This window comes from Adelges cooleyi, unplaced genomic scaffold (genome assembly GCF_023614345.1).
Source record: "Adelges cooleyi isolate 19-005CV unplaced genomic scaffold, UGA_ACOO_1.1 ACOO_flye_CR_arks_rails_tigmint_CR_PRNA_23, whole genome shotgun sequence".
NCBI lineage: Eukaryota > Metazoa > Arthropoda > Insecta > Hemiptera > Adelgidae > Adelges > Adelges cooleyi.
In genome coordinates this window covers 11,660,039-11,687,087 of record NW_026095893.1, presented here as the reverse complement: position 1 = coordinate 11,687,087, position 27,049 = coordinate 11,660,039, and the positions used below count along the sequence as shown (strand labels likewise).

Here is a 27,049-nt window from a genome sequence, read left to right as displayed (position 1 = left end):
TTTGTACGGTGGAAGCCGTATAATAATAAATAATAATATTAGGTTTTGTTCGAAAATCAGAAAGTTCAATAATTGCTTAAGTAGAATATATTGAAGTTTAGTAAAATAAGGCAATCCGGAGTTTGATTGTACCCTCCGGAGGAATAATATTGCGCAAATCGAATTAAAAACTAAAATTATTAGTTACATGTGATGATGCTTTTCCCACTTTCTTTTAACTCAATACCTTCCAAAGTTCTAATGGGCAATGAAAAGTACACCACGATGTAAATGTGGAGATTTTCTAGACAAAAAATTTTGTCAATTAATTATTTAGATCTAGATAAAACTAAAAACTATTTGAATAAAATATTTTACATAACAATTGAAAATTCATTAATTATTATGAATACTTATGTCACAACAGAAAATATCTATAAGTTATTTCAAAAGGTAAAATCGAATCAATAAGCACCAAAATCCAAATGAAAGAGTATTTTTTAGAAGTCTGACAAATTTTAAACAATATAGTTACCGAGAAAATGTGTTACTCAACAAGGTTTTCTTTCACTTGAGTAGAAAACGTTGTATTTAAATATAGAAGATTAATTAATTGGTTAAATAATGTAATATGACATAATTTGCTTAATTACAAAAAGAAACCGTATCAGTCTTTTAAATTAAAATAGTGCTTAGATTTGTATAGTTATGTACATACGTGTATCATAATATGTATTTGTACAGTTTACATAGTTAAACTTCAATCAGCGAGTAATTATTCTATAATTTTTTTTCAACTGTAAATATAGATCGTTCGAAAAGGATATAATATTAAAAAAGTTAAAATTTTATATTATGTGTAAAAATAGTCATTATCTTACAAAAGTTCGTTGCATTCATAAACTATCATTTAAACCCCTGAATATTAATTTGAAGATTAAATAATAGTATTTTAGTTGTGTGTATAGATATTAAAAAAAAATCGATTTAAGAATGCTTTAATTTTTAGAGCTAACGGTTTGTATGGTATAAGCTTAAAGACAATAAAAAAAAATGCAATAAAGATGTTTGCATGCCCAAGAACGTTTTTCTGCTTAATTTATGTTTGGCTTAATAAACCATATTTCAAAGGAAAATATATTAAATCTATTATCTGGTGACACAAAATGCGATGTATACAGTGATATATTATATCATACAAGTTAATGTTTTATGGAATATTACTATTTACACGTATTTTGTAATATTAAAAGTCCACAATAATCAAAAAGTGTATAAAGCTCATGTCTAGTTTAGGCCCCTTTTGTTTTTCATTATTTTAATATTACTTTTTTATCCTTGCTAACACAGTCAGCTATGGTCAGTAGCTGTACCCATTTGTTGTACTATGCTTTTAGCTAATGAAAACAATGGAGCTAGGCTTTGTTTTGCACTCCGTACTGATACTGAGTTAAACAACAAATGTTTTGTCAAAATACACTTTGTTTGTAGCTTATATCTATTATTTTTTAACTTATTTTTAATTTGTGCGAGTGTTCTGTAATAATATTTAATTTATTAAGAATAATTTATTAAGAAGTATATACATTTTAAATGTTCTCAAGTTTAAACTGAAGTGAAATATAATAAATAAACTATTTAAAAGGTTAATTTTTAATTATCTATTTTTCGTCTACAGTTTTTTATTGTTTTATTACTTATAGTAAAAACATAATTCGTTTTTTAATATTAATAAAGGTACATTAATAATACCATTGATTTCATAATAAATTATAATATAATCATTAAAAAGTAGCATATCAATTTTTAACACGTTTTTAAAGCTATTTTCAAAGTCTCTTCTTTAAAAAAAAGATTGATAAAGTTAAATTAATTTAAGATCAAAATGTGTTTTAAATATCGAGCTATAGTCTGGAATAATAACAACAAAATGTGAACAAATTAATGTGTATTATATTTCAAGAGAGTTGCAAGAATGAGATTATGTGAATGGATTTATGTGGATATGTGTTTTTTGAATTAAATTTATAACATAACAGTTTGGATGTAAAAAATAAATAATAAATGATAATTAAATTATAATTGCAATACAATGTTTGCAAAACTCTTCATTAATCAATTACTGCCCAATACATTTAATTGATTTTGTCTTAAAGCCTTTTGCGCCCTAAGGAATAACCGATTAAAATTAGAGTAAGGGTTCTAACCAGCAAACCCAAAGTAATGTAGTCATTATAATTTTCTAGTTTTAGAAGAAACAGATTAAATTTATTATGGTCGATTTTGTGGCCAAACTTGTATAAGTTATTCTTTATAAAATATGATATTTTACGTTGATGAAATAAGAAAATATTATTAATAAAAAAGAATATGATTTTCAAAAACGACTTTACCGTAGGCTTTTTTAAATCTGGATAATATATTGAAATTGCAATATTATTAAACGATTATTGATTTTCAATCAGTTTTTACTTGTTTTACTTATTTGTAGTGAATAAACTCAATTTAAATACGATTTGCTATTACTGACTATTTTTTTTGGTATAGGATACTGTTTTTTTTTTTTAAAATACAAAGTTTTACTCAGGTGAAACAATCGTGTAGCAAATCCATAGATACCTGAAAGGTACCTTATTGAAACAAAATTTAAATGACATAACACCGCTTTCCTTTTGAAATTGATAAGGGTTTCGACTTAAAAATATGGCACTTTATAACTCTCTAAAAATTAGTTAAAATAAATCCAAATTATTTTGAGGTACTTATTTCTCAAGTATTGCACATAAGTTATGTACAATTGTCATTTTTTTTTAAACTATAGTCTCACATCTGTTAGTCAGTGAATTTAAAAATGTTTACAAACACGGTTGCTTAGAAACTTTGTATCTTACTTCGTCATATATTTTTGTAAATTATAGTGTCAATCACTAAAACACAGTTTGATTGTTTAGCTTGCTTGCTAAAATTAGTATAGCTATATAGATAGACGATGGTATATAATATGTCTTGTTTAAGATCGTACTAATCAATTTTAGCAATAGCTAAAAAAAAAAAGATAAGGTATATAATTTACCAGTACTGGTAATTATTAAAAATTACCTAGAAGTAAGAGCCTAGTATTAATAATGGGGAGAGTCCAAGGGTAATTTGTAGGAAGTAATAAGCTTGGAAGAATGATTTTTGGTTTTAATCGCTGCATATTTTGTTTATATTTATGTCATAATGCGAATTTTTCATTTTTATTTTGAAACAAATTAGTTTGGCATGTCTCAGATCATACAATCCAGTTTTTTTGTAAAAATGTATTAGAAGTATTTCATAATAAGGTCCTTCGTTTTTTAGAGATAGTCCACTAGTTTCTCGTAGTATATCTTTATTTGGCGTTGGCCAATAAACCTCAAAAAGCCATTTCACTTGAAAATAGTATTGACCATTTGTATCTTGCACCTTACTAGTAACATATAATAACTGATGATATTATGATTGGTGCCTAATTATTTATGGTTAGATAACATTTTTATTGGGTTACGTTCAAACTGTTGTATAATAATAATACAATTATATTTGTTTAAATGTTATGCTGTGATATATTTTATTTGTAAAAACCTTGAATATACATGATGTTACATAATTGCATCTAATTGCAGAGCAGTAGTTTTACTTATGAAACACCATAAGCGTAAACAAAAACAGAATAAAGTTTTTCAGAGTTTATATTTATTGTGCCAAAAAAATAAACTTCCATACGCGTTGTATAATTTATGAAAAAAAAAAAATTAACTTTACATTGTTGTGTTAGTAGAATGTATCCGTTGATCGAAAATTAACTTGAAATTCCAGAGGACTTCCCTGGAAAGTTTACTCTGCATTTATTCAAGATATATATTATATTATTTCCATTTGAATGGAATTGTCTTTAAAAATATTTAGAATTGTACGACGAGATTAATTCTGCCACAAGTTTTGAATTCCATACAGTTTTATGGTAAACAAATTCGGTCTATAATTATATCAATATATATATAAACTACTCTGTACCTATACCTATTCTGTATTAGGTGACCGAGCTTTTAGAAAGCATTTGATTTGGTTTTATTCTGAGTCTGTATATCATTGTCGACGGAGAATATTTGATTTTTTTTTTTTTGTTCAGCCACTTCAACTCTATTGCATCTGTAAACCATTCGTGCCAAATTTTTTAGTCTAATTTTTTTTAAAATTTTTTTTATTATTATAAAGCCTAAACTACTGAGTTATTAAGAGTCTAATTTTGTTTGCATAGCTGTCAGTTTTACGATAATTAAACCTATCTTAGAACACTCCTGGTAATAAAAAATTATTTTAGTTTATTTTATCAAAATCGCTTTAGTAGGTAGTAATGAAGAACATACGTTTACTGCTATTTTATTATAAGCCTCGCGAAGGGTGAACAAATATTGCTTTTTATATAAACAAAGAGCGATGTCAAAATAGGTTTGAAACAAGATTGGAAACAAAATACGTAGCAGAATAGGGACGCGCCTTATCGAATTGTGAATCCCCTTTTATTGGACAAAACTACAACGATGTAGAGGGGATTTCTCAATCTTTAGACGCTTTTGATCAGGATAGTAAGTGTTTTTCTTCTTTTATTATTACATCGTTTTATTCTTAATGAACAGTAATAATCAAATGGAGCAATTGTAGAGCGGAAAACAAACTTGGAAAATGCACTCGTAGTAGCCACAGAGAAGAGAGTAAAAAAATACAAGGAAAAAAACACTGTGTTTTCTGCAAACTGAGGAAAGTGCAATAAATCTTTATTATCGCGTAAAAAACCGAAGGGAAAACAGAAAAGTAATCTCCCAAAACGGCAAAGTCTTGTTTCAAGCGAATTTACCGCCTTTGATTTAGCACACAGCTCTTCTATTGCTTTTTTTTTTTTTGGCAATGCGCAATTTTATTTTTATACATTTTTTTTTGTTTTATACATATATGTATGACGTGTTAAATTCAAATGCAAAGCTACAGTGATTGTGCTTTGAAAACTATAGTAATACAAATCGTTGGCATTTAATTTGTTAAGTTATAAGTTTTGGTCTGGTCTTTTTACGTCTAACGTTTTTATGTTTTTAATATTTTTTTAACCCGTTTGGTCTTTAATATATGCTTCAGTTTTAAAACTTGGAGAAATAAAAAGTATAAATCGTTATTGACACAATTATTATTTTATGTTGATTATTTTTTCTTTCTTAATTGCACAATAGCATAATATATTATTATTTTTTATTATCGTATTGTGAAAATATATTATGTTTATATAAAATATATCCTTTTTAAAAGGTAATTTTTTATTTGTAAAAAAAAAATGTTCTAACAAATTTAAAGGCTTAACGGGAAAAGCAATCGATTACACACGCTATAAAACATTTTGTCGTACAACTTGAAACTCGTCTGTCGATCTGAACATTTCATTCTATTTTTAATTTTAATTTTGTTTAGCTAAAAGAAAAATACGATCATAAAAATATTCTTATAAAAGAACCGTAGTGCATTTAAGAATTGACCGTAATAAACGAGCTGGTTGTAGAACCTATGACATTGAACTTCACCGTCGGTTGCCCGAGTGAACAACCTGTCACTAATTACACACCATTAAAAATTATTAGTATCCGCTCTATGTGTCCGCCGCAAACTACATAAACAATTCCGTTGAAATATTTAATAACTCCCCCTGGGCTACTAATATAAACTGTGTTCTTTTCAAGAACGCTGTATCTTCGAAGTCTTCCAATTTGAAGCAAGTGTCCATACATAGTTAACGATTACATTAAATGTAATAATAATCATTTTTATAATACATTTTAACATGTGGTAGTATTATGTTTTATGAAATAGGATTTATGATTTCCTTCGCCATGTCTTATATAGTAGCATACATAAAACGATATTACCTATGCATTGGACTGCCTATATAGTCAATATAGCCACAAGCTGTTTATGCATTCCAATAATAATTTGATAAACTATTTTATATTTTTTGCACAATGCATGTATGTATCCACTTGTGAAATGGCTTCACAAAGTCACTGTTCATAAAATACTGGAATTATTTTGAAATACCTTGGTTGGAAAAGAGACAAGTGAGACACAATTTCATACGACTGATATTTGTATAAAATTATTACTTCTAAATGGCGAACATACCGAAAGCCGTGTAGGATCTCAACAAATATTGCTTGCAATACAACACATTAATAACAATATTCTATTCCTCGTTATATTCATATTCAGCAAGCGATGTCTTTTAATAACACCAACAACTGTTTTGCCTGTGAACCCTATTGTTGTGCTACCTATTGATAAATAGAATTGTAGAAAATGAGAATGGTTTTAAGCTGTTTACTTGTTAATGGTACAAAATAATTTTTAATCATTGAGTATAATAATATGTTATAAGCCATTAGTTTATAATTTTTTCCATCAACGTGACGGCGGTGGTCTTGTAGCTTAATGATTATAGTGTCTTGTAATTACCGAAGCACCGTGTTAAAGTCAAGAGTATAATTTACTTACAGCCTACTGATTGTGCTTACCAACAGTACATATCATGTGACTAAAATAATAAATATTTATTATTCACTGAAAGTATTTCTGTGGCTTGGAGCAAGAAGGGCCAATGTCAATTTTGTGCATAAACGAGTACTAACTGCTAATTGCGAAAATTGAATCATTCTTTATATACTGTGAAAAAATCACACTCTGAGGCCAAAAAATGAATTACTCATGAAGAGTTTGATGAAAAAATTAACATAGAGCCTAATGAAAAATAAAAACTTCAAAGCTCATTTTCCGAAAGTTTCAAAAAGTGACATGGCCCTTCTTGCTCCAAGCCACAGATTTATTCATATTATTTATTCACTTAAAATTATGGTATGTCTCCACGCCACGCCGGTGTTACTTTGCATTTCAATTGCCTTTGAAAACGTTTTTAGGAATTATACTCTCACCGTTAACCGCGTATCATAAACATTTTTGTTTATTTTACATAATCCACTTATTAATTTAACTGAGTTACTAACTAGTGTTTAACCAACAAAATTGTATTGCAGCTATTTGGTATAATTTTAATAATACGGTATTATTTATGAATGATATTAATTATATATTATTTTAATTCATCATTACCGAAAAAAACACGAAAAATGAATATAGCTTTATTGATGACTTCCTTAAATTAAAGATCATGTTACTTATTGGAATTTTCTTATCCACATAATATATACATAACTTATTATTTGTTATTAAAGCTTTATTTGATATTTTTTAAAAATATCGTCTAAAACAATGCTTAACATCAAAAACTGTTTCTTATTATTACATATTATTATATGATATTATTTTAAGTTTTTGCTTAGCAATGGTATAGAAACATAGAAAAAATACTGTAACATCAAATTTTAATAAACCTGTACATAAAATATAAAAAATAATAATTAATATGACTATTGCCAATTGTCTAATAAGAAAGGAAATACATTGTGGCACAAATAAAACAAACTCTTCAAAAGTCCAATTTCGCAGCATGTTATAAAGTAATAATAATAAACTTAATAGCATTATTTTTTTATGATTTAATCCTTTCTTTGTCTTTAATACTATTGGTTGAGCTACCTATAAAAAGTAAATCCCACATTTTAGCCAAAAAATGTGTTTTAAAATAAAATGCTAAGATGAACCATTTTAGTCGACTTATAAAATATATACTTAAAATTACACAATTATAAAAGTGAAAATAGGATTGGTTTTCATTTTAGTGATTAAATTTAGTTATGTTAGTAATTGTTGCATAGATGATACGAATAATATGTGTATTATTATTTATTTATATTGAAAGAGTCGATAAGTACAATAAAACGGCGGATATTGTATGCATCTTAACAGCCGAAATGCTGGTGCTACTTGAAGCAACAAAACTAGCTGAATCGTATCATCCAAAACTCGTCCTTATCATCAATGACTCTCTAAATGCTCTAAAAAAGAAAAGCCAAGTTTTACTGATTATACAATAGATTATTAATAAAAAATAAAAAAAATAAATCGGGATTCAATATTTAGTGTATTTAGAAATTTGGAATTACATACTAAGAGCCCTGGTAATGATTATGTTTTTAATACTCTTGTATTCCTTATATTGTCCATCAATTAAATTCAATTTCCTATTTTAATTTTTGCTTTCATTTTAAATAATGTATTATGTATAAATAAATTATGGTTAAATCGACTGGTAGAGGTTCATTTTCCATCACAATTTCCTGTGTGATATTGTGTAAATACAATTTTCATACAATTTGGTCAATCTATATGGTTTTAAAAACTCAATTTATCCAGATAACAAGTCTCTTGTTTTTCTCCCATTCGATTTGGGCATGAATTTTTTTTTCTCATTCGACATTCCATCAAGCTTTCAATAAACAACTATTCTTTTAGCACAGTTCATAATAAAGACTCATGGTAATTTGTGATATCGGTCATGTATTATTTGAATGCCTCCGTTATCTACATTACAAAATGCATTCTTAAATTATCTGCAATTTATGAACTCTCTAAATATTTTCTATAAGATGGCGTATTTTAATATGTATAAGGTATAAACCTTTCAGACCCCACGAACCATTTAGTTCATAACATTAAATTTCGCGGACCACGCGTTGTATAACTTATAATTTATATAAATATTTTTATAAAAAAAATTGTAAAATAATGATCAGAGAACTCCCATTTTATTATTATAAAATAAACCATTTTTTAATATAACTTTTTTTAAATAAAAAATTAGTTTAATTACTAAAAAATAATTGAAGCTTATTTAAGGATTAAACATCTTTGATGTATAACATTAATTATTACTGCTTGTTTGAAATAAGTTTGTGGACTCTTGTCTCTAATGAAGTTATTGCAAGAAAGAGAGTTCTACTTTAAGGTTAAAAAAATAAAAGTGCAAATAAGTCCAGATTTTTCGGCGGGCCACCAAAATTCTACATTATATTTTTAAAATTTTGGACCACCTGAACGACCATTAACACTGTTTAAAAAATAATTTTTTTTCCATCGCTGAGTATATTCATTTTTTAACCAAGCAATAATAATGTGAGATTTTAAATTCCTTAAAAAATATTTCTGTTGACAAAAAAGTTAAATGTCTTTAGCCAGTGACATCCATTATTCAACTAATAAGTTGTCGGTAATTTACGGTTTTAACTAAATACTTCAGAATTAGTAAACAATGTCATTGGTTATATTCATTTATATTCATTCAAACTTTCAAGCGGCGCCGTCTTTTTGTTTGTTTATATCAAGTTGGCCATCGGTGAAGTGGATTTACATTAACATAGTAATTTATTAAATAAACAAGGAGGCAGTTTTAAGGTACAACGGTTATACAAAGAAGAATTAATAATTTACTGACGAAAATTAACAGCTGCCTGACAAAATCTTTTTGTTGGCTTATGTAAAAAAGTATATTTGCAAATTTTCGGGAACAAACATCTAAATAATTATGCGGTAAGCTCCAAAGAAACAAAATCCTCCTCAACCAAAGTCCTCTTAAAAAAAGTTAGGTAGGCTGATACACCCGCATAATGTTAACGTAAATACGTCACGTGTGAAAATTAGGAGGATCGAAATTATAAACATTTTATCAAGTTGGCCGCGAAAGGAAACCAAATTATCCTACAAAGATATTTGCTGAAGAGACAAGATATAAGTTAGACATGCATTTGAATCTTATCAATTCGCTTTATCCCTCACTCCCATAACATATTGTGTAGTATATGTTTCATCGTCAAATGATTTAAACAACCGAATACGTCGTATGTACTTAAACTTGGATTTTCCTCGAGTATAAGCTGACATTGGTCTGTTCATTTATTTTTTATCACAGATCAATCCAAATTAAAAAAATATTTACATAACAAACCGCCATTTCCACGGGTTAGTATCCATAGTTTGTAGTGTGAAAACAGTTTTGTGCGAATGAATACTGTAGAGGGCGGTGTTAGTAGACAATTCGCCAATTTTTCATAGAAAAATAGGGGAGAATATTATCTATTCTAAAGCATGACAACTTTTTGATAGAGCAATTAATTTTTTTTTATACGTTTTTAAAGATAAAGGTTTTTTAGTACTTTGCAATAATTTTTTAAAAAATGAGTGGATTTAATTTTTGAAAATTTAAAAACGCTTAAGGAAAGGTAAAGTTCTCTTCTAATTAACATTTTATTATTTTACAACAATTCCAAGATACTTTGGTTTTAATCTGCTCAAGACTGTTTTTGATAGTAAAAATGTAATTTTTTCTATAATAATTACTGTGATAGCTGGACAAAAAAAAACTAATAAAGAAACCGTTATTACGGTATTAAGAAGTATAAAATATAGTTAAATCTCAAGATTAAAATTTTGCGAAAAATTGCCTATACTTTACACCTAAATTAATGGCTGGGTAACGTCTTCTTTAGATTTGGTTATTTTAAATTTACCATGACATGACAAATATTTAACACACTAAACCAAACAGAATATATACATAAATAGTAAATTTAAAATTTGAAGCGCGCCGTCCATTTTGTGACATTACATTTCACAGTAAGTGAAATAAATTATTTGGATTTTTAACTATCTTGTGGTATAATATGTAAATTATATTATACCGCAAGATAGGCAATCACAAGTTTTTGAGCTACAATGTGAAACTTAATACTTCGATTTCGCTATCATAGTGTTTTTTCATGTATACTGACGTATAAGATATAGTCACATAAAAATATCACGGCATAAACAAAAATTATTGCATGGACCCCACACGAAGAAAAATATATATCGCGATGATCTTTATTGTACAAATAAAGCTAAACATTCACAACAAATATTACGATTTATTTTCGGGTTGCATAGTGGCTTTGCTAGACCAAAATACTTGTTCAAACCGGTAAACTAAGGAATTAACGATTCTTTTTTTTTTAACGATTAAAGACTTTAAATGAATAAAGTATTTATCTAATAAATAATAAACAAGACTCGGCATGAAACCAGTATAGCTAAAAAGCTATAATAATTTATAATTATTTACAAGATTGGTCTAATTATCAGACAGATTTATTAATTTTTTTTTATTTTCATTTGTTTTGCATTTTAAATACCATCATCTTTTGTACAACATAATTTTAAGTTTTAGATAAGTTAATTTTGAGATTCTAGTAATCGTAGAAATAAATAATTATAAGCTGATATTACAATAAAAAAAAAAATTTTATCTATATTTTATCTCTTGTCAATCTTCGTTTCTTCTTAAATAAATGCCCTTTTATGCACACGTGTAATTATTTATTATATTTATGTCTTAATATATTATATTTATAAACAATGATATAATTATAGTACTAAATAGGTAATGCACAACACAATATGTATATACAAACTAAAAGTATTTATTTACAAAATTGTTTTGTAGAAATTAAGCTAACCTAATAAACTTAGTAGGTATTTTGTAGAATTCATTAACCTATTTTTAACTATAGGTGTATCAGTTTACTTATCAGTGAAATTATTATTTTAATTTAAAGAAATAGATGAAAACAATTTATTGGTGTAAGAGATGAATAAGTGTATTGCTATTTATGGTGACCGGTAACGACAGCGTACGCGCATTGAAGAAGTTTGGTTGAGTTTGGTTTCTCGTGGTGCTATATGGTTATGCTAGCAATAAATCGAAATTAATTACCTGCTAAACTAAAATGCTGCCACTGCTGTAAAACACATACGTCACTATAGCAGCCCCTTTGGTTTTCTTCATACTTGGGCGAGACCTACCCCTCGTCTGAAGGAAGGTCCGTTTCCGGATGATAAATAGTTTTGTCTCTTCGTTCTGCATATTATTCCCTTTACGTATTGCTAGCAGGCAATAATTATATTATGGCGAACCCAGTGTCGTTATAGTACCTCTCAAAGTATTGTAAAGACCATAAGCGAGAGCGACTCTTTTAAAACAATAAAAACGCGTTTTACAAGCAATGACCATATGGCCACGGCGGGTGATCCTATATATTATAAAAGCCGATACACAGTCATCGTTGTCATACCGTTGTTCTCCAGGTTATCCAGAGCGAATGTATGGCAGTTGTTATAGTTGTTACCATATCGCGTGGGGGATCACCACGCCGACTATTTTCAATTACATTACATGTATTATTCAGTTTTCATTTGATTTTGAAAAGCACACCTGTGCACGAAAACATCCGACACACTGCAGTAGGAGTTGATTGACGTTACAAAGGATAAATTATAGTTTTTCCTTAAAAAAAAAAAGTAGGTAACACGTTATGCTAGTTTAAAAATAAACGAGAAATTATAAATGAACGCTCGGGCGAAAATATGTGGTGTACGCCTTTACTCGATTTTTTAATCCGTTACGGGGCTTTTAAACTGTATTATGTAATAATAATTTCTATGTAGTAGTATCAGAATGGAAAAAAGGGATAGAATTGTAAAACTCTAGCTATAATCGCGTGACACCCTTATTATTAAGTCCATGTGATCCGTACTATACATTTAAATTTGGCTACTAAACGAAATAATACTTAAGTCTATATAAAACAAAACTTTGAAAACACACGTTTATGTCCAAAAATATGCATTTTTGAAAATTAAAAGGCGAAACAAATTGATAAATTGGCTTTTAGAGTTCAAGCCTATAGTTTCAGTACTGTAAAACTATAGTTATGTTTTAAGTAAAATTGATGCAAATGTAAACCGGCCATCAGGCTATCAATGTTAGAATAATATATTTTACTTACATTCTACATTATTCAAGTTTCAATGAAAAATGACAAAATATGTTTTTCCGTTTTACTATCGCAAAATCAGTTATTTGGTCATGTGGTTAACATTTAACGACTCTGATTCCGAAAATACAGTGTAACGTTATTAATAAATATAATTTGGTATATAATTTTGGAGAATTGTAAGATTTTAAGCATTCGAGGTTTTTGGATTATTGCCAATTCTTGTAACTTGTTTGCTCTTTATACTGCTGAACGTATTCTAAAACGATTATGCCAAGCAAAATACAAAAACAACGAGGATAAGTTATTGTAGATACAAAAAACACACCACCGCATAAAATATTATAAAAATATTTTTCCTTAAAGTCACAAACTCTACGTGAGTCGCGTGACGTGTATCTTTATTATTAATGTAGATTGTGTGGAGTACTATGGTCTCGTAAATTTTGTTCGGTGTCAGTTAGGGAGAAGCTTTTTGTTGCTAAATTCCTCACAAAGGGAAAAGAATAAAAATATTTAACATTAGTATGTATTATGGAAAAAATATTATATATTTCTATTTTTAGCGGGGAAACGTTTTATAATGATCGTAGTTGTATAATTTTATTAAGGAAAATTATAATACTATTGCACGTTTAATGGCCGTTTAAAAGACCAATTAAAATTGGATACTTGTAATTATTGGCAATCGCCGCTAACGGTTTTTACCAAACAGTACCGTAACGGACTTGAGTCAACAAGAGAGAGAAAAGAAAAAGCCATAATTTGTTTTTTTGTCGTGCGAACCTCAAATGAATAATTCATATTTCCATCCTCCCTTTGACACTGTAACGGTTAAAAAAAGAAAAAAATAAGAATATTATGGTATATATTATATCTTTCCGTTTACAGAACAATAACAACGTATTTAATAATGATTATATTATTATTATTGTACTAAAGTTTATAAGCGATGGGTATAAAATATAATTGCCGCGCCGCAAAAACAAAAACGAATGATTAAGTCGATAAACTCGTTTTTTTGTAATGTTATGAATATTATATTATTTAAATAACGCGGTTCTTTATTTAAAAAAAAAACTAATGCGCAGCCAAGACGTTTTTAAGAGGGATAAAATTCCAATATCCAAGCTCTTCGTTATCGGCACTTGGCCGAGCGTCCGAACACCGGAACTGACACTTTCATTAAATCCTATTGTTTTTCATCGGTGTTCAGTCATCTCGAAATGTCATTGTAACGACGGCCAGCTATAACTTTAATCGTATATGGTATAGGATAATCTGGTTTCACGTGCACCGGTGTAAACCTGGGGATATAATTTAATAATAGTACATAAGAAAGACGGATGCACCGAACCCGCCCCCGGGGTTTGGAACCGTGTATGCCTGTAAACACAAACCATGTAACATTGTATTTATCATTATAGTAGGTATGTCCTTAGCCGGCATATTGTACTAGCTGGCAATGGAAAACTATCGTGTCCAAATGATTGATACGACGCTTCAAGTCTTCTGGATCGATCGAACCGACATCGAGTCGACCGCGGATACCTTCTTCCGTAGTCGAGCATACAGCTAAAAAAAATTAACGCATTATTAATAGAATTATTTATAATACGATAATATTATATAAATAATTCTCCCCCCCCCCCTCTGAAAGTCGACAGTATCGGACTTACGTCCTACGTCATAAAAGTTAAAGTGGTGAGTGGATAAAGGTGTACACTGACAATTTTTAAAACAGCAACATTTTAGTCGAAATTATAACATATTCATTCAAATAGTAGGACATTTTTTCATTTTTAAGCTCAACACACATTCGTCTGCTATAATATTTTGCTAAATTGTGTAATAATAATATATTGCTAACATTTTCATTCATTCAAACTAAAAACTATTTAACACAAAATGTAAGTTAACACTTTCATCCACTCACCCCTTCAATTATTATTCATACCGGTTCGTACAACGGCTGTGCGGACTATACAAATTAGGAAGTATATAATAATATATTATGATACACTATGAAGTAACGGACGAGCCGTACTGTGGCGGATGATCGATAAATCATTGCAGCCGTCATATTATAAAAGACACGTATATCATAATGTACATAATAATAACAATATTATCGGCGTCCGGAACTCGAGTAATCAAGTAACCGTTTTAAGAAGATGGTCGTTTTTACACGTCGTTAAGTATTGTAACGAATATCACTCGATGAACTTATACCTACGCTGTGCGTGATGCCGCACCTCGTCGGGTAGGATACAAGGTACCTATAATCTATCTGCCGGCTCGTTACCCCGGCCGGTGCCAAGGCGTTTAACTTCGTTTGTAGTATTCACTAATATCATTCGGTCGATTCGTCATGGACCACCTTGGCCGGTCGTCGTCGAGGCCCGGCTCTGATGTCAGCAGCGGCAGCGCGCGGGTCTATTTCACTGCGGTTGATGGATGTTTGAGCTGATTCGTTTTCTCTCTCATTCCCCCGGTGGTACCTCGCAGGTCGTTAAAACCCATTACGCTTCATATTTCTGGGTCACCGATACTTTAAACGGGCGCGGGACAAAACGCAATAATTATATTACTATTCTTATTAATATTCACTGTGAAAACCGCGCCCGCTGACGGATGTGTATCTTTTCATATCGGAGTCCGCGTGTTAACGTCCATCCGATAGTACACCATGATATAGAATATCTCAAAACGCGTATAGTCTCATAGTCGACCGAATACGAAACGATGACGGTGTCGAACAAGGCTTTACGGACGTTTATCGAAAATCAAATTGGTAAGAAAGTAATGATAATCAACAAATGAGATCAGGTAAAGAGTGGTCGACCGAGCGTTTTTTAAATTCATAAGCGCTTTGTGTTCTTCTTTTATTTTAAGCGTGATAAAAATATTCACTGTAAAAATATACACACGACGGCATAGTGCATGCAAGTGCAGTTCCATTTTTACCCTAAGGGTACGTGAGGCACCAGTCCAGGGCCCCCGGCCTAATGGGGACCCCGAGTAAAACAATTTACATCTTTACGTTTTCTTAAAGGACCCCCCAAACTCTGTGTGCCCAAGGGCCCATGCGTGGCTTAAGACGGTCCTGTGCAGGTGTCATAAGTGCATTTCTTATAATTTTACCAGTACGACGTCTGAAAATGTATAATACTATCAATATCATTCTATGTATTTAAGGAACATAGGCATTGCCTCTAACAGAAAATAGTTGTAACTTACTGGCTTCTAAAATTTTACAAAACGCGTAGAAAACTCTTGGGTTAATTTATGCTATACATAATTTAATTTTTAAAAAAATGCACTGTGTCGTTGATATCAGACGTTTTATAAAAATGTACCGTAGTACACGAGCTAAAACAGTATAATGGCCAATGTACCACCAATTCAATTTTTAGTTAAAAAAGAAATTAGGTCTTCAAACGATAAAAACGCCGATGCTATCACTAATGTCCTTCCTCGTAGTTACTTTATCTTCCATCGACTTACAACATAATATATTTTGGGATACCAAACCCCAAAATATATTATTGTACATGCAACTTTTACCATATTTTCCCACTGTGTCTATCCGACATCACACTTTCATCTTCTCATATTTGTTATCCTTTAAATGACATTCAATACTTTAATTTTTTCAGTTGCAAATATGATATAATATAATATTCGGGGTTCGTCAATTATCGACATTTTTATATCAATATAATGCTCATTATTGTTTTGTATCTTGTAGCTTTGATGTTTTTTTTTATGTAATCTACTTGGTTAAAATATTTTATGTAAATTATTCTCTCAGAAAAGGATTTAAGAGATACTGAGAAAGCGCTAAGAGAATTTAGCATTGTAATTTTCTGACAATCGGTTTGAGTGATTATTTTTCGCTAATTTGTTTGCTTCAAAAATGATATAAATTTCAAAATTAATTTTATTCGAAGAAGTTTGTTGTAACATCCGTATTGGCAAATTTTATCTCTAGATATTGTGAAATGTTAAATGAAAAGTGACAGTGCTTCCAATTATTTAACATATTTTAAAATAATTAGGTAAATTATTAAGATTTTTATTCTAAAAGATTTCCGTAAATTATGTATACAGTTTAAATGCTTACGAGAATTATTTATTTCTTCGTTCTTAAAGATTTAATTAACGAGTACACAATTTAAGTAACATCTTCGTTATTATTTTTCTACAAGTCGTTTATATTCTAATGGTTTTTACGATTATTTTCTGTTCCTTATTAAATATTATTTTTAATTAGTAGACCCATAAAGTTAAGAGATAGGCCAAAAAAATTAGAGGCTTGTCTTTATTTATCCGTTCCTTGAAATGGCTACTTTTTTAAAATGTTTATGAGATTCAGTAAGTTTGTATTCATAACAAACATTTGTGAGTTCTTACATAATAATGTTATTTTTTTTTTAGGTTATAATTGTGAACCCCGTCTCAAATGTTAGAAAATGTTTCCCTGCTCTTATACCATTAAAAATAAGTTTTTAATTTAAGAAATAACTACAAAAATGTTTTTCTAAAAAGTTTAATTGTGTTATTTCCTTTGGTTATCCTGCTTCTTACTTTTACTTTTAATACTTATGAGCTTATACATAGATATGATCTATTAAGTATGAATAGTAAATAAAATTACTTTTTAATTTGTAATAACATAAGTAGTCATTGCAATATTGTTCCTTACTCTAACTGCTAACATGTTGTATACTACGCGTATATTTGAAATAATCTAGAGTTTCAAGCGTGTCAAAAATCTAGAATTGTTATATGTAATTACACTTTAAGAATTTTATGATACACCCTTTTTTCTCTTGTTCCCTACACATTTTCTTGGTAAAAATGTATAAAAAAAAACGTTAATGTCTCTCTTCTTTGAATCGTTTATAAGACAAATATTTTCTTTTAATATGTTTATTATACAGGTTGTTTGATACCTACGAGGTTTTAGAGTTCTTTCATGTAAATGTTCACGAGTCCCGAAGGTAAAAGGCCGCCTTCCATCGTTTTATGTCACCCGGCGCCATAGGCTCGTAAATATAAAACAGGCTATTACCGCTGAAGTGTGATTTACCTGTAGGTATGTACACAGCGACTGTTATTCGCTGGTTTTACATGCGGGCAAGAGTTATCCAAGCGATACTTTGGATAAAATTATCCATAAAAAGTTGAAGATAATAGTTTTATGAAAGATTATGACCGTGTTTGTAAATAATATCGTACCTAGTCACTTTATAAAATATGTTATCATAAAACGTACATATTGTTAAACGTTATAGTTTGCACACTGACCTATTCGGACAGTTCAAAAATTTGTAATTTGTAACAATTTTTATTATAATCCTTAGCTGGTTTTTGTTTTTAACTGTGACTTGCAAAAAATATGTATACTTAAAAATTTTCCAGTTTGGCGCTTGGCATCACTAAACATTTGTAATTTGTATTAATTGATTTGATATTTAATTGTACAATGTTTTTTGTAACACCTTCAAGGGCACCCACGGGGAGGGCAGGGTGGGACAACTCCCCCCCCCCACTAGCTTCTCTGAAACATCTTCTCTTTTCATCTACGGGCGCTTTCGGTGACCTTATAACATTATCTGACCAGAATTGGGGACTATTTTAGAAAATGGTTTTCATTTTTACCCAGAGGTCGCAAAGTCTCGACACCTAAATATAATGTAAAATTCGAACTTTTAAGCGTACATTTCTTATCCTTCTAAATGTATTTAATAAGTGGTAGGTGTATGATTGCATCAGTAATTCTATTACTACTGTTTAATACACTCACTTTGTAATCATTCGTGGTAATAAGTACTTTCGTTGCAGTCAAGGTAACTTTATGGAAGAATCATATCCATGGACAAGCCATAAACCAGGATAGGAACAAAAGCGGCGCCATTAGAGTGCAATAAACCGCTAAAGTTGCCAATACCCATGTATTATGGTAATTGGCGATAAAATGATATATTGACCAGCGACCGATCGGTGGTGACGGCGGGGCGATTTCGTCCGGTAACAGCGGCGGCCGACGTTAACAACGTTGGCAAGACTGTTGCCGCCGCCGAATCGACACAAACCGGCGGCGACGACGGTGGCCGCCCGCTTGCAGCGGGAGCGGGTAAACGTCCGGCGAGGCTCACGCGTATACGACGTACACACTATAAATTGCGATAGTGTTCTTATCAGATCTGTTTGTCACCAAGGTCCGTAGATTGTCGTGTTGTTTTTCTGGGAAAAATCGCAAATCAATCGTTTGGAAATGGCCGGTCTAAATTCAAATTTGGTGGACACGAAATGCCTGATTGCAGAAGTCTTGTGCCGACCGGAACTCTGGGACAGGCAACATCCCCAGCACCATAACAGATCCGTACTAGACCATCACTGGGACGACGTGGCCGGCGCTCTCAACATTACCGGTAAAATCACAATCACGTCATTAGTCATTAGGGCATAGTGTATTTATTGCCACGACAAATGACAATCGATATAATAATATGTAACAATTATTGACATTACATTAGACGTTTATTAAGTAGGTACTGCAGTTATCGTTACGTTATAATGTATGATTTTATTGCAGCGCTTCTATGTCGATAACTTTCCATGGGCAGACACAACGTACGCCGAACTGCGTTGTTGTCTCCTGGCCCCGCGCGCCCACCCGTGACCTACCCGTTCCTCGTAACCGACACTATCCGTAACGGCCGGCGCGGTGTGGCGTCGGCGTCGGTGGCGGCGGCGGCCAGACGCTAGCGGCTGCAATGACGACGCGTTTTAGGACGCGTTCACACACGTCTGGCGGCGGCTACCCTAAGACCACGTGGACGCAACCGTCTATCGCCTTGGCCGCGTTGTCTGAATTAAAGCCTGCCTAGTTCCAAACTCGAGCGAATGTGTCCCCTGGGACATCACTCTCCACTCTGACATCCATGACTCTTTCCCCCCTCCCCTAAAAAAAAATGTTTGACTATTTGTAACTGGTACCTATAACAATATTAGACAAAAACATTGATAATAATAAAAATAAATATGTTTATTATTTCCTAAATGAAACGTTGCTAAATATTAAGTTTTAAGGTAGGTAATTACCAGACCAAAGATCTGCTATTATAAAAAAAAGAACCGTGCAGTTTACAGTTATTTATAATTTCTTACTTTTCTATATTTTATATCTATAATAATTAATATCAATTTTATTGGAATACTAATGAGATGCTTGAGCCATTCAACTATTTGGTTAGATGCAGTGACGAATCGAGTTGACCTAGGTGAATGTCCTAGATCAGGGTTCTGATTAGAAACTACAGTATGAGGCCACTGTGCACTATATAACACCAAGGAACATCGATGAAATATGAGACGGTACCTTCATGTCTCTCGGTGCCATCTACACTCACAACTTTGCTTCACAGTTTAGTTTAGAAAAAAAATTAACGTTTTTGCATTTAACACATTATAATATGTTCTAAAGAGTTCTGTTTAAAAAAATGTTACTACATTTTTTTTTTGCTCTTTTAAAAATAATTTGGGAATTTCAAAGAGTTTTACAAATTGCATTAATTACCCTACCATCCTGTTGTCCTACGACCTACTAGGATTAATGGTAATTTTATTTTTAATGATAAGCCGAGATCGGCTTTAAATTAATTATATGTTTGGGTTTTGTTGGTAAAGCTAGAACACTTATAATTCATTGTTGCTGAGAAAGTCGATTTTGACAGACGACATTATAATAGGCAAAACATTTTTATTTTTTTGTAAATTTAAGGAGAACTAAAAAATTCAGACCTCATACTATAGGGTGTTCCAGAAAGCAGGCACATTTTGAAAATTCTATAACTTTTTTAATATTTGTCCAAAAAACAAATAACACATACCATTGTGTTACTCATAAGAAAAAGTCGCAGGGGGTAAGGTCACAAGACTGGTGGCCACGGAAATCAGACGAGTGATGGGTGATCTAGACGTCGAAATCTGCAAACGCGTTATGGCTTGTAAGGCGAGGACAGACGGTCATATAGCCGATGTTACGTACATAAATCTCAGGAGTCAGGACCTCCTGAACACATTGGTATATATGTGTTATTGTTTTTTTGGACGAATATTAAAAAAGTTATAGAATTTTCAAAATGTGGCTGCTTTCTAAAACACCTATATAATACTATCACGTTATTAAAAAGAAAATTAGTCATTCACTGAACATAAAACTACAATGGTTAGACTTTTCACATACTTGAGAGGTCCTTTAAATCTCTGCCCTGTAATCTCCGACTATTACCTTACCGTAAGTAAGGTATTTTCTTTTAATCGGTATTAAACGGCATACATGGTCATTGTTTTGAGTTATAATTGGTATCTTTGGAATTTTTTAATACATCTTTAACGAATTTAAAATGTGTCATGCACTAGTAAAGTTCACAGGAATAATATATTTGAAAAACGGTATACCATTACGCCAATTTCTCAAAATTATAATAACATTATCAGATACCAAACCATTAATTATTTATTAATATTGTTAAGTAGTAATATTAAGTGTTATTAATCAATAACTAAATATTTATTTTATTTTAAGAATTCAACGAACAGCTCTGTACACCAAAACTAAACTGCCATTTCCAAATTACATGCATTATTACTTTAATTTTAAAGCTTTAATCCTTTCTGTGTCCCATATGTTTGCCTGCTTACTAAGTCGTGAAATAATGATATAAGTACTTAATATTTTTGGTATATTGTGGAAATAATTGGTACAAAATATCTGTTAAAGCGCATATCCTCTAACCTCAAATATTAAACACTCAAGGATACATTTTACGTTTTTTCTGTAAGATATCAGAGTAATTTTATTAAATAAGAGCTGTTTGATTTTTTTGTTTTGTTTTACTCAAAAGTTTAGACGACAAATACCCAAACAATTTTTAAACTATTTCGACTATTTTTCGGATATATTAAGCGTTTTTATGGTCATGTTGAAAAGGACGTCAGTTGTTAGTGAATTTTTCTTGATATCAAAAGGATGAGGTGAGTTTTTCAAATTTTAGCCTTACGTAATACTCTTAAGGCTTACGATTTTTCATCGATTGACTTTATATGCGAACAATTCGGTTCAGTTTTTAATATGTTACTGTGGATTCATATACAAAACATCCGTATCAAAGCTAATATAAAATCGGGTCCTTTCAAATTTGAAGATCTCATTAATTTCCTGATTACAAAATGAATAAAAATATTATTTTATAACAGTTAATGGTAGTTATGAAGTTCTGAGTGGAAATAAAATAATTTTCCTCACTGTGTTTTTCATTTACAGGAAAAATTGCTCGAGGTAAATGGAAAAACTTGAAAGACCACTTTCGCAAAGAATATAAGCGTTGCCTAGCTATGGATAGTGGCCAGGAAGTATCAAAGTGGCCATATTTTCAAAGCATGATGTTTATTAAAGATCAAATCACCCATTCCGCATCGACTTCGGTATACATGTCGGATATGCAATACCAAAATATTTATCCTGAGATAGAAATGACTGAAGAGCCTCTAAAACTGTCATATTCTTCAGTAAAGGATCTATCAAGTCAAAACGATGCCGACGTCGTTGACGCTATATGTTGTAATCAGTGTGAAAACTTCTCTGACGACAAGCATTTCTTACTTAGTCTTTTACCTATGTTTTCCGCACTTTCGCCAGAAAATAAACTAAGAGCCCGAATTGGCATTGAAACGCTGTTACTCAATATAGCGTTTCCAGAAGTCAGTACCGCTAAAACCGATGATAGTATTCAAGTGGATAACCACGAGGGTAACTCTACTAAATCACCAACCACAAAAGTTGTCGAAAAAAGAAAACGAAAGTCTGCAATTACACGAAAATACTGTTGACAAAATTTGTTGTTAATTATTTATAAAATTTGTTACCATATTTTTAATGCTCATTTTAATGTGAACTTAATTAAAACTCAAGGTTTATATTATTTTTGTAATTAATATATTTCTATGACCTTCATCCTATTCTATATTTATTATACCTATTTAACAAAACTCCTATTTTCCACCTACCGATGCCAAACGTTGGGTGAAGTTATAACTTCGATTCCGACCAAAGACAGTATTTTTTTTTTGAAAGTGATATTTTTATCTTTGCATTTGGTCCCACGACATCTCCTAAGCCGCCGAGTTAACTACTTTTTAAGAGCTGACTATTCTTGGGCTTAATTTTAACTTATTTGTGGTATTATTCTTATCAGAGCTCACTTTTCACCCCATCAACATTTTAATATGTTGTTTAACATGTTAATATGTTATACATTTTAAATGAAATACTAAAAATTGATCCAACAAAAATGATAGGTACTAAATATAGACATCTTTTAGTTTTTTAACAAAGAAATACATTTTCGTGTTAATAATAAATCTAATGTCATACGGCAATGAATCACTAAGCCTATAAATGCATGTACAACAGACTTTAAAAAAAACATAAAACAATTTAAAAACTACTTCTATTGTGTTGGACGTCCAAATGATACACTACTGTATAAGCAGTATACTGTACACACATGCGTTGTTTTTATTTTTACTAAAAGCAAACAACGATTTCTAATTATTATAAATACCATCATCAAAATATGAATTGTAACTTGCTTAGAACGAATATTATTACACACTTGAGCGTGATAAAGCTCTTTAACACATTATCTAGTATAGGTAGTGCCAGCAGTCTTAGTTCAAGTGATTCCCAAACAACTGGACTCGGACACCTGGCATCTAACGTGCTAATGGGTTTACGATTTTATGAAGACAAAACATGATTCAATTTTTGAAACTTAAATAACTGCAAAAGATATCAAGTTTTATGTTAACAAGATTAATAAACCGTTTATTATTATGGTTATCTTTTATATCATAATTATGTATTTACCAATAAGATAAATTACTAATTATCATAATAATATAAAATATTGAATATTAAATAATGTTATATCACCTAAACAAAGTCTTTTTTTTAAAAACTTTTACACTTAATTGAACATAGGGAGTACTTACGAAGAATATTTTACTCTCCAGACTTCATTGGCCACCGAATCTATGTGTCGTTAGCCGGGCTTAAATCCCTTTTGGGTAATACAACGCCAAATACGGATGACCGTGTCGCTAAGCTCTGTTTAAATGGGATGATTTGTGGGTACTGGGATTCGAGATACTTTATCTCTACAAAGTCTACTATGATTCGGTCAGTGAACTAATAGCAAAAAATATCTTTGATTAACTAAACGATATTGAATTGAACACTAGTTATTATTATTATTATTATAAGATTTAAGATTTTAAGATTTCTTAAAATGGGTACTCGAAGAAGAATTTGTCGATTCTAACGTATAAAAAAACCTGGTTGACTTTACAAGGGATGACTAGAGATAAGATAGCGATTGATATTGTGTATTTTATACACTATGAAGGTAACGTCCCAAAGATGTATTACGCTTTAAGTTGACGAATGTTTGATAACCCTATTGAATCTAACAGAAATTAAGTCTGAAGTGAACGACGAACCGCTGGTCTAAACTATATAGTAAATAACGCGAGTTGTACGTTATTCTAATTTAGTGGTTGTTGTAGAATAAATGTGTGTCTAGAGTTTAATTATTGCTTGAGTGGATAATTTTTCTTTAGGGTTTAATATCTTTGGATCATGCTAGTAAATGTATGTTTAGTTTTATCGCAGTCACGTCTTAAAATTATATGAGACCAAATATCTATTAATAAACCAAGTATCTAGTATTTTTACATTAGTTCGAACTTTCTGCACTTGTATTTCTCGCCCTTTTTTTTCGCTACTGCGTTCAATTACTCGGATGCAATCGGTCCCCATCTACCACGTCGTGCAAGCACATACGAGTATCAAACAAATGTCTTTTGTTACTCGACATTCTCTCCAGAGACCATTAGACAGACGCGTCTACTACACATGTGGGGTACTATAGACCAGTAGTTTAATTGGGGTTCGTAGGCAATATCTAATTTTTGATTAACAAAGTCTCCTGATGTAAATAAACAAAAACCTATCGAGTATAAATCACGAGGGTCAACTACCAGTAAGTGAGATCTAATTACGAGGCTCTTTGCAGTCCTCTTGAAGTTTTATAGTGGACCAACATTATTACGGGTGCTATTTGAGATTTATAATACGATTTCTCTCAAACAACATACTTGTATATGCACTTAATTATGTGGTAATGGTTTGACAGATATATACATGTGTATAATAATGTATATATATATATATATATATATACTCTTCGGTTACAAATTTATGTCCCAGAAACTACTGATAGGATTCGGCTCATAATCGCAATAATAATGGTTTTGTTATAGTTCTGCAGTTTTAATTGTGAGTTATAACATGAATATAACCTATAAAGTATAATAATAATAAAGTATAATAATATAAAGTATAATAATATATGGCCAAACAAATATTTTAAAAATATTTCAAATATTTGTTTGAATTATTAATTTTATTGATTTCTGTCTGACCGTGAGTGATTGAACAAACGTTATTTGAATATAACTGTTAGCCTGAACTATGGGTCTCTTAGGTGTTAAAAAAATATAATAATATAGTTTTGTTATAAATATTTTAGAATTATCATTAAAATTGATTAAGTAACAGAGAATATTTTTATTGTCCTCATGGCTCACGTTGAAAAATAATTATTAACTCAACTAATTAATTTTTCACTACAAAACTCATATTTTTTATTTGAGCTTAGAAAACTTAGGTCATTATCTTTCTTGTTGTTTTGTACTTTGTGCACAAACGGTAGAAAACGTAGAATGGGCCGATGTTAAAAATCCCGGTTGGTCACCCATCTAGAATTAATCAAAGACAGACACAACTTAATTTCAGGTACCTCTCAATTTTCATAATTAAAAGTCAATTTGAAAAACAATTCTCAACAAGGATATACTTTTTAAATTTTACACTTGGCGATTATTTTACAAATATTTAACAATGTGTTGCCATGTGTAAGACTCTTTATCATTTTTAAAAATATAAGAGGGAAACCGTAAATTTGCTGTTCAATAAAACAAACGACTTTTTTAGCAGTTTATTTTGTACTTATATACACATTATTATATAGTTTGTGCGGTTATGATTATAACAGATAGTACTATCTTTAATCAGTGATTATACACAAAAATCAGCAATCTAGCATACCTAACTAGCAAATTATATACATAATAAACTTACTAAAGATAAACTTTTTCGAATTGTTCAACCTTGAAAATGTTTTCCTATAATTATTTACTTTTATAAAACCCAGATAAGTCAAGATTAGGTAACTCGCCCTAAATGCAAAAACTTTATAAATATACTTTACCTACCGCTCTATTAAATATATAAAGCACCAATTTTAACATTTTTTATAATTTCGACTAGCTTTCTGATTTTTTTTTTTCGATGATAGTCATCTATATTGACATTATTGTGTAATATGTTTTGTATTATAATCTATTTTTAGCTTTACTGCAAAACTGGAAGGTACAATATATAATTTTTCGTTAATTTTACATTTTTATGGAAAAGACATGATAGTATAAACTATAACAGAATTTAAAGATATATATTTGAAATTGGCACCACCTAACACTAATGACAATCTATGACATTTTTTTCTCACTGTGGCGTTGAATAAAATGTACATGAATCACTTACTGCAGAAAGGGGACATATTCAATTTTTGACAAAGGTTAAGTTATCATTGGATTTCTTTTTCTCTAGCTTGAACACATGTATTGTGTATGAACAAGATTAGACTATAAAACCATAATGGAAATATCAGCCGTTAAAGTTAGTATTTTATGCAGAAATGGGATTTAGTTCAGGTCATGTGTACATGTCACCTTTTTGCACTAAATTTCTTGATGTATGGTAAATATCATAATTTTTTTAATTATTATTATTCAAAAGCCTCGACTGCAGGGTCATTGGCGTACAATTTTGGTATACATATATCATAACTTTTTTTTAACTCTTATTAGAAATGTAAATATATAAGCTCTAGAGACTCTTAAAAATATATATTCAAATTAACTAAAACCATGTTTTTATTACAATATCTGTATTTCAAGGGGATTGCAAGTGGTCTGTTTTTAAGGGTTTTGTATAGGCAAAATTTAAGTAAAAAAGAGGTTTAAATAAATTTGGACCATGTTAATTTACC

The 27,049-nt window shown here is 30.4% G+C and overlaps 1 protein-coding gene and 1 long non-coding RNA gene across 2 annotated transcripts; one reads left to right on the top strand and one right to left on the bottom strand.

Annotated features, from left to right (window-relative positions):
- Positions 1 to 13,760: 13,760 nt before the first annotated feature.
- LOC126835717 (uncharacterized) lies at positions 13,761 to 19,214 on the bottom strand. Its single transcript, XR_007685242.1, has 3 exons — positions 18,613 to 19,214; positions 14,201 to 14,375; positions 13,761 to 14,107 (listed from the first exon to the last, which is right to left on the bottom strand). It is a non-coding gene; the product is annotated as an uncharacterized LOC126835717 (long non-coding RNA).
- LOC126835715 (uncharacterized) lies at positions 18,957 to 22,749 on the top strand. The gene is made up of 2 exons (XM_050568479.1): positions 18,957 to 19,240; positions 22,138 to 22,749. The coding sequence occupies exons 1-2, from the start codon at positions 19,084 to 19,086 to the stop codon at positions 22,701 to 22,703; spliced, it is 723 nt and encodes a 240-aa protein (XP_050424436.1). The 5' UTR covers positions 18,957 to 19,083; the 3' UTR covers positions 22,704 to 22,749.
- Positions 22,750 to 27,049: the final 4,300 nt, after the last annotated feature.

Coding starts and splice junctions, on each gene's coding strand:
- LOC126835715 (XM_050568479.1), top strand. CDS start 19,084: ATGGCCGGTCTAAATTCAAATTTGGTGGACACGAAATGCCTGATTGCA. Junction 19,241..22,137: donor CGGCGCTCTCAACATTACCG/GTAAAATCACAA, acceptor TTTCATTTACAG/GAAAAATTGCTCGAGGTAAA.